This window comes from Embiotoca jacksoni, unplaced genomic scaffold (genome assembly GCF_022577435.1).
Source record: "Embiotoca jacksoni isolate LCO1_2020_lvr unplaced genomic scaffold, fEmbJac1.0.p SCAF_38, whole genome shotgun sequence".
NCBI lineage: Eukaryota > Metazoa > Chordata > Actinopteri > Embiotocidae > Embiotoca > Embiotoca jacksoni.
This window is the reverse complement of record NW_027185390.1, coordinates 2,379,400-2,388,474: the sequence shown is the minus strand read 5'-3', so window position 1 is coordinate 2,388,474 and position 9,075 is coordinate 2,379,400. Positions and strand designations below refer to the sequence as shown.

The 9,075-nt window shown below is 41.8% G+C and overlaps 2 protein-coding genes across 2 annotated transcripts; one reads left to right on the top strand and one right to left on the bottom strand.

Annotated features, from left to right (window-relative positions):
* The first annotated feature begins 96 nt into the window (after positions 1-96).
* On the top strand, positions 97-2,163 carry LOC138208458 (acyl-CoA-binding protein-like). The gene is made up of 4 exons (XM_069166331.1): positions 97-366; positions 527-644; positions 1,625-1,687; positions 1,849-2,163. The coding sequence occupies exons 1-4, from the start codon at positions 361-363 to the stop codon at positions 1,920-1,922; spliced, it is 261 nt and encodes an 86-aa protein (XP_069022432.1). The 5' UTR covers positions 97-360; the 3' UTR covers positions 1,923-2,163.
* An 84-nt stretch (positions 2,164-2,247) lies between these two features.
* Positions 2,248-8,382, bottom strand: sctr (secretin receptor). Its single transcript, XM_069166332.1, is given in 14 exon segments — positions 2,248-3,133; positions 3,211-3,252; positions 3,335-3,473; positions 3,693-3,784; positions 4,190-4,259; positions 4,348-4,408; positions 4,542-4,695; positions 5,650-5,782; positions 5,942-6,051; positions 6,891-6,999; positions 7,477-7,594; positions 8,008-8,107; positions 8,238-8,309; positions 8,311-8,382. Coding segments are annotated over 14 exon segments (1,419 nt in total). The 5' UTR covers positions 8,344-8,382; the 3' UTR covers positions 2,248-2,947.
* Positions 8,383-9,075: the final 693 nt, after the last annotated feature.

Sequence of the window (9,075 nt, the reverse complement as noted above, 5' to 3'; positions counted from 1 at the left end):
CTATGAGGATGCCGCCATCTAGTGGTTGATTTCTGCATCGTCTCGCATGACTTTTACCTTGGCAGGACTGAAATAAAGAGGCTTTTTCTTTCTTTTTTTTTTTTACAATAAAATCCACGTGTCATATAAAATATTGTTGAATAAATGTCATGCCTAATGTGTAACTTGTGTTCCCCCTTTAACACAGATGTACATTTGATAAGAAGAGAGTCTCCTGCAGTCTTTGCTGACAGACTTTCAGACCTCCCACTTTGTTTTCAGAGCCCGACGACAACATAATTGCAGGACGAGTTGGACGAGCAACCGCCTTGCAGACCGGGACGTGAACCGAGTAAGGAGTGTTCACCTCTAGCTGCCACCATGACTGTAAGTACAATCTTTTCTAATGACATGACAAAGGTTTGAAGTGATCTCTGTCTGGCACGTCGAGTCTTTGACTTTAGCTCCACGTCTTCCTGATTACAGAAGAAGTCCGACAGTCGTAGGGCAGGTGATGATTTCAACACACCTTCCGTCTTCCCTCCAGGTACCCTTTAAGAAAGCAGCCGAAGACGTGAAGGTGCTGAAAACGAGACCCGAGAAGGGAGAAATGTCTGCTCTGTATGGTTTATATAAGCAGGCCACAGTGGGTGATATTAACATCGGTGAGTGACTGCAGTTTCGGGTGTTATTTTTTTTGATATCCTGGCTGAACCTGTATGGACACAGTGAGACACGTGAGGGTGCGGTGGAGGACAAAAATGAAGTCTGACAAGTTTGGTGTCCTTTTATGGGTGATTGTTTTATGGCGTTCTGACAAACAAAGAAACTTTTTTTGTTTTAATCTGCCCTAATATGAATTTAACAAAGCCCCTGAATTTTTTTTTACTTTCAGTTGTTTAATTTCTCTTTAAAACTTTAGATATTCACGATCAAATGAGCTGAAATCAAACTATAAATTTGGCGGGAAAGCGTCTTTAAACACTGAAAAGGCAAAGTGAGTGACATCACCTTTTTCAAACTAAGCCCCGCCTGCTTTAAACCGCCAGAAAGAGACAAAAAACAAATACAGAATCCCAATTAAATTAACCACAGCTGACAAATGTGTTTTAATGCAGGATACCATCGCTCAGTCAGTGAGCAAGAGAGTGAATATATTTACTCTGTTTGAGGTACTTGAGCATTTATTGGAGTATTTCCATCCTATCTCACCCCCCATTTATTGCAGCTTCAGTGACGTTACAGATTATCGTTATACTGCAGATACAAAACACGGAGCTACCTCGGCTACAACAGCAAAATGCCGCTCGCATATTAATGCGTCAGAAATAACATTACAATATTATGCACAGTAATTGTCAGGGCCGTAGCAAGGATTTTAATTCCTTCTGATCTTTTGTAATTTGTGTTTTATTTCTCAACATTGAGGCTTAACTGCTGTTTCAACACCTTAAATTCGGAATAATTTGTATTCATCGGTCTAAAATTAGTCCGATTTTAAATATACCGAGTGATATTAGTGAAGTGAACCTATAAAAATACCAATCATGTGTATGTTTGTATTGTAGACTGTAAGACCACTCACACTAAAGATATGCTGTCTTTTACAAAGCCCAGTTATTAATGGTTGTTTTTATTCCCGCAGAACGTCCGGGGATGTTGGACATCATAGGAAAAGGAAAATGGGACGCATGGGACGCAAAGAAAGGTCAGAAATACGGTGCCTTTCAAACAAAAATAAACTAAGTCGATGACAACTTACTGTATCGTAAATCGTCTGAAACTTAAGACACAATTAGTCTTCACTTGCACGAACTGTAATTTGCTCCGTCACATATTCCCTCTGTTTGTTTCTGTATCCACCGACAGGTCTGTCCAGAGACGAAGCGATGGCCATTTATGTCAATCTGGTGGAGCAGCTGAAGGAAAAATATGGAATGTAGAGTCTGTTTCTAGTGATGGTAGTAATTTTTTTTTTCAGAGTCTTACCACATTTGTTTTCTTAACCGAAAACTTCAAAACAGAGGACACAATTTAGATCTGATTTTACACACCGCTGTACTGTTTGGTACCTAATGACTGTGTACGTTTACATGCTGGAAAATAATGCCTGCGAGGAATAATTTCTGATGTTTAAATGACTAGTTCACCAATGTGGGAACTTGGTGAACTGCTGAAACCATATTTGTGTGCGTGTCTGCTAATTATGGAGCTAGAGTCAGTTGGCATTAAAAGCAGAAGTAGGGAAACAGCCTACCCTGTCATATAGTGAAACCTGCCGTTAGCTGTTTACCCGTGTCGGTTTAAATGTCACTCAGTAGTTGTCAAGTCTGAAAAACTAAAAATCAGTTTAGTGATGTCATCAATGGGGTCAGACCGGGCTTGAGATGGTATTAACAAAATAATAGTTAGAGCTTGTGGTATGTATTGGGGGTTTGCGTTTTAAAGACATTTATTGGAATCTGTAAAAAAAAGTTGAGTTGCATGATGGGAAATGTAGGCTCTACTGTTTTGGAGCTGTAACCACATTAAGGACAAAAGTCCGGATAGCTTGTCCTCAATTTTGAGTATCCATTTTTGTTTGTATTATATTTCTTAAGTCCTCCAACTTTATGGAAGTGCAGCTGCAATACTCCTTCAATTGGTATTTGATTTAGATGTGAAAAGGATATTAAAGAACAAATTCACAATTACGGCATAGGGAGTGCCAGAATTAAATAAAATATCTCTGTGACACTGGGTTTAAATATCTGGACGTTAAGCTGGACGTTTAAATGAAATGAAATTGGATTCAACGTCACCTCAAACATTTGTGACGTTCATTTTGAGACGTGGGTCTAATTCCTACAAACAAACCAGCCGATGGTTCCGCTGCATCAGTAACTGACTGTCAGCGCAGAGCCAGAGTCCGTCGCGTATCGATGAGGAGGAGGAGAGAACGAGGAGATGAGGCCGACCCCGGCCTGAATCACGTCTCCAGGGTGTCCGCGGGGAGTCCGCCGGTCGCCGGGCCGGTCGCCGAGCAAGGCAGCAGGGAGACCTGCGTGTGAGGAGACCCGCTGTGGCTGATGGAGCCGTGATGCTGCCTGCGCCGACTGGGCAGGTGCCGAGTCAGCCTCCACCTCCTCCACCTCCTCTGAAACTCGTGCTGCACCTGAGGAAAGTACACGTCGTGGGTCCTCAATTGAATCCGGACCTCACGAACTCGCGTTCAATCGGCCGAGTTCTTACCTCGCCGTTCACGAAGCAGTAGAGGATCGCGACCACAAAACCCTGAGAGGTGTGAAACGGAAAGGTCCGTTAGTTCTGGTCGCATTGCAGCGAGGCGGTTGGATGTTGCGTGCCTGCGATTCACCTGTGTGGACGACAGAGCCAGCTCCGCAAAGGTCCAGATCTTGAACACGGAGCTGCTGACTTCAACAGGTAAGAAGACAAACAGGATGTAATGCAGACCGAACAGAGCCACCAGGAAGAAGGTGGATTTGATCAGCCTCCTGGTGGGAGAAAAATCAAACATTTTCCTCATTGATAGTAAAAAAAAAAACACGTCCTTGTATTTGCTTCTGCCCCGCTTCCGTTTGTGCTCTTATTCTGAACTCCAAAGCAAATAGGAATGAGTTTTTACTCCCTTATCATATACAAAAATACATGACCCATTGCACTGCTGGCCTCAAGTTTACACATCAGCTATATAATGACCTCGGCGTACTCACTTGTACTGGCTGAATTCATTCCTCTGTGCGTCTGGCATCCGGAGTTTGCTCACCAGTATCCTCAAAATCCCCAAGAAGAAGATGAGGTTCATCTGAAACGATCACGTTCAGTGGAAACTTGTTACCGGACACTCAACTGCAATGCACATACATACAGTAGTCAATAATATAACCTCCATATTTTAATAACTCATTTATTAAAGCTAACAGGAGAATCATGCTGTTTTCAACCGTTCTGGATTCGTCACAACACGTTCCTGCAAATGTTTCACAATAAAAGCCTTGTTAAATAATGAAGGGTTTATGTATACTAAAGTTCTAAAGGGCTTTTATTTGAAAAGGGTTTACAGGACGTCCTGACTTTGTTTCAGTGCGTAATGCAGAAACAACTTCTACTCTAACTCGGTGCAAAAAAAAGTAAAGAAGTGTAATTCCCCAAATATCAAACTTATTTCTGAAACCTTCTGTTAAAGGAGAATGAATTGTGAAGGTTTTACAGATATGGTGAGAAGAACCGGCACTCGAAGAATCCACCAAATCCACTCGTGTCTCCTGGTTTCCCAACAGCTTTGGAAATAAAATGAAAAACAATTGTAAAAATCACTGTATTTGAAAATTTAATCTCTGTAAGTGAAGCAGATTTGAACCTCCTTACCCTTCATCTTCATAAAAATACTTTGCGCACCCCCAGCAGATGACAACAACCAACGGTAAGCCTGTGTGATGACGTAAATCACGGATGAACCGTTTGATTGACAACACTGAGCTGCGAGTGTGTGTGTGTGTGTGTGTGTGTGTGTGTGTGTGTGTGTGTGTGTGTGTGTGTGTGTTTTTTTTTTCTCTCTGTACCCCAGCTCAGGACGATGTACCAGGCGAGGTGCTTCCTCAGGGAGAAGAAGGAGCGGCTCACCAGGGTGAACAGGAAGTGACCCTCCACCAGCAGCCAGCTGTAGTTGGCCAGGATGGAGTAGTTGGAGAACATGAGCACCACCTTACAGGCCACCTGCAACACAGAGGAAGAGCAGAGGAGGTGAGTTGAGTTGAGGAGTGCTATTGAAGCTTTGGGGGAAAAAAAACAAACAGCAGAACTTAGTTCCTGCATCAAACATTCAGATAAATAAGAGGGATTTTCAGTCATATTTTTTTTTTTTTTAATCCAGACAGAGTTCATGTTTCGGTGTTCTGCCAGAAACGAACCGTAAACTGCACACTTTTTTTTTTTTTTATCATTCTGATTAAAATGACCGTGATGGAAGAGTTCAGTTCAACTACAGTTCAGATCTAATACAGTCTGACGTTTAATCGCAACAGCCGTGAGAAATGCAAAATGACTACATCGCCTCCCTGGAGATGAACACTTCTCTCATCTGTTCAGCACAGTATTGTTTCCATTATTGTGCTTTCCTTAATCAAGAACGCATCCTGACTTCCACTGGGAGCACTTCCTGTTTAATTGTTTACATGGTCCTGTTTTCTTTTGATGGATTTAAACTCTCCCTCTGCAGCTAAATGTTAATCAGCTTGTTTATTCTGACTGAAGTGTTTTTATGTGGAATTTTTTTTTTGGTTCTTGTTTTGGCCTCTAAATTGATTTCAATTGGGATATTAAGCCCCACATTAACGTGGCTACCGTTGCATGCAGTTTTATCTTTTGAGAAATCATTTGCTGATGCGCTTATTTCTGTTTTTTTTTTTTACTAATTAAACTATAGCACACGATTAGTTTAGCAAGTATAATAATATTCCAGCACCAGAGATGTCACTAATTAATATGCAATATCTTACTTATTCGATGCATATGAAAACCAAAGAGCAAGTTGCTGTTTTAGAGGTTGGTTTTCTGGAACTGTTTCTTTGCTGGAAGTCAGCCAAGAGCACATATGATGATGACTTCGGGTCACCAGCTGGCTCTTTGTTATAATGTACAGAGTGAGAAGGAGAGTCAAGCCACTCATACCGGGTAGTAGTCGCAGTGGTAGAGCTCTTCATCGGCAAACAGCATGGCGTCTCGGATGAAGATGAAGACGGCTCTCAGGATGAAGGAGACGAACAGCTGGATGTGAATGTAGTTCCTGGTGCAGTGCAGCTTCCTGCAGAAATGTTAACATTCAGACTTCGTGTTTTTTTTTTGTGGTTTTTTTTTAATAACTCCTCAGCTTCAAAAGGCAGCTTCAACTGTGATTTAATCTACGATGGAGGCTTTGACAGACTTATCTGTGTTTGAACGAGGGACGGAGGAAGGAGAGCACCTGAACAGGCAGAATATGGTGACGGCGACGGTCAGGGAGATGAGGGAGAGCGTGTATCCGGCCGTGTACATGGTCTTCACGTAGGAGAAGTACAAATGGGAGTCTGAGGACTGAATGAGGGACAGTGGATAGAGCTCAAGGACTTTCCACAACAGAAGGATTGGACAACACATCTGAGGCTTTCATTGATGTATTAGCTCCAGCTACAATGTGGCTCGGAGTCAAGCAGTTGTGTGTGATTTATTCAGTCTGGAGAGAGGGTGGTTCGCAGGTCTGGGATCAGATTTCACATTCAGTTCACAACCAAGAGTTTGGTGAACTGCCAAACGTGTTTAACTTGAGTATGTAAAGCATTTGTTTCTTAGAAAAGTCCACTTATTAGCACCTCTAAAGTTCACATAGAGTCTCGTTTGTTTAAACACAGAAATGTCACTAGTCTCCTCCAAGAAACCGTTCGAGCATTTAACTTAATATTAAACCCCAACTTGTAGTTTAAAAAAAAACAAAACAAAACAAAACCTTTTTTAGCTAAGCTGCTGGTATCAGCTTCAAATTTAGCATACGAATACAATATAAGAGTGATATTAGTATCTTTTCCTTTAACTCATTTCAGAAAAGTAGTGTTCACAGATTGTAAATGAATCTCATCTTCCGCTAAGCTGATTGGCTGCTGGCGCTAACTTCACGACTACACGAGAGCGGCATCAATCTTCTCACCTCACTCACGGCGAGTGTATTTCCCATGTCGCTAAAGTATTTATTAAAGCATGCCAAAAGCCTTTTTTTATTTTTTTTTTTTATTTTTTTATCACTTCACAACCTGCTTCCTTCTCAACCACGTCAATAGGGATGACCCCACCCGAGCGATTGCAGCACTTTCTCAGTGCACATCTGGTTGTGTTTTGAGTCTCACAGTTCTGACGTGTTCAAGGACAAACTAAGAACCGACCTCTGCGAGAAAGTGCAGCGTCTCGTTGAAAGTGTAGCCGCAAGCATCTTCGTGGGGGACGAGCGGGTCCGTCCAGCCACTGATGGTGCAGTTACGATGCACTTCGCCTGCAAAATAGCAACGCACGCACACACACACACACACACACACACACACACACACACACACACACACCAGTAGTCTGAGTAAAGATTTAAGCCCCCCCCCCCCCCCCCCCCCCAAAAAAAGTACAATTTATCCTGGAATATGATGTTTTTACAAGAGGCTGAAAGTGAACATCTGCGTTCAGAATATCAGACTCCAGAAGCGTTAACATAAAATTCATCATCGTCACCTCCCAACGTAAATCGAGCCCTCTTCACGCGTTACCAGGCGTCTCTGTGTACACAAGCATTTAATGGCTGAATGTTTGGACGGAGACCCTCAGAGGGAGAAGATGTCTCACTTCCTTTTGAAAACAAATTAGTTTCCCTGGCAAATATTTAACCACCGCACCGTGGCATAGATAATGGGTGGTCTGGCTGTAAATGTGTGTCACCGCCTGTGTGTGTGTGTGTGTGTGTGTGTGTGTGTGTGTGTTTGTGTCTTACTTTCTGTATTAAAAAACTCCGGACAGGGCTGAGAGACGGTTTCCCCGAGAGATGCAGGCGGCCAGCAGTTCAGGTTGTCCCACATTCCTGTACAGTGTACGTTGGTGTTGTTTTCTTAAGACAGAAAATGACTCTTTTTTTTTTAACATGGTGGGATTCAATACAAATAATATAGGTACGATATGAAAAGTCAAAAAGTCACGACGACTGATTTTATGTTTAAAATTGCAGGATAAGAACTGCATCTGGATTAATCTTCGTCCTTCAATATACAGTAAAATCCCTTCTGTGTTTTGACTTGTGGATTTTCAGGGTGCATTATGTTATGTAACCCCTAGATGTCATTAAAACACTGCATCAAAATCCTGTCACTAAAAAGACAAAAGATTAATTCAAGGATTTAATCCACCAGTATTTTCTCAATGGTAATTTTCACCGAGCTGTAATCCTGATTTACTCTGTTTCTGTACGTAACACATCACAATAGGGCAGACACGCTTTAGAATTTATGAACTGCATTGACTCACCTGTTGCTTTGTGTGACTTTGAAAGTAGCAGATCTTTCATGCACTTGTCTTCCTCTTTCAAAAGATTCACATGAGGGTGACAACCAGGGGACGACTTTGCCTGTAAAAAGCACACAAAAAAAAAAAAAAAAAACCAAAAAAACCGGAGGAAATTATGCACTTGGTCTTTTGATTTAACAGATTAAAATCAAGCATGCCTCTTTTATTTTTTTTTATTTTTTTTTGCTCACCTGGGGTAACAGTAACACCCCAAGTAGTCCAACTTTTTTCATGATGTCAAACAGGTTCCTTTTCCCCATCAGGATGTGTTACGTACGTCCAAGCCCCAAGGCGCATATCTGATTAGAATGAAAAGTAAGCATCCTGCCATGCATCAGATATACGAGGTCTGAAAATCAAACATGAGCTCACTCAGTGGAGATAATCGCGCACCGTTTTTTTTTTTTGCAGGACAATCTGATAAGGGCTTTTTTTTTTATCAAGGTATCTTTGATACATTTTGCTCGTCCTTTTGTGACTTTCAAAATAAAACCATAAATTAGGCATATAGATATATATATGGGCCTAGAGTAGTACATTAGTGAGTATACTCAGTAGCATAACTATAAGTAATAGAAACGTTAATTTTAATAACCTGTTTTTACCGTACAGCATTTGAATTTGCAAGGACTGCAAGTCCCATTGTTTTGTTTGGCTTTTATTTTGGCGGTAAGGAGGTGAGCTTCCGGTCTCATTTTGGCGGGTTGACCGAGTTTAATGGAGCGGGCTCCCGGCCAATCGTTATTCGCCCACAGGACGTTAAGTCCCGCCCCCCTCAGCTCGCGCGCGCGTCACTATGGTAACGACAGTGTTTGGCGGTTGGGTCCTTTTCTCCAACAGCAAGAGAAAAGTATTTAAACGACACGACAATACACGGAAGGTGACTGTTGTAACTTAAAGCAGCAGTTCGTCTGTGACATAAGTAAGTTTCAAAAGTTATTTTCCTTAAGACGTCGACAAAACTCTTCTTATTAGCCTTAATTACAGTCAACGCCGGTTAAAATGCATCTAACAATACCCGAGTTATTT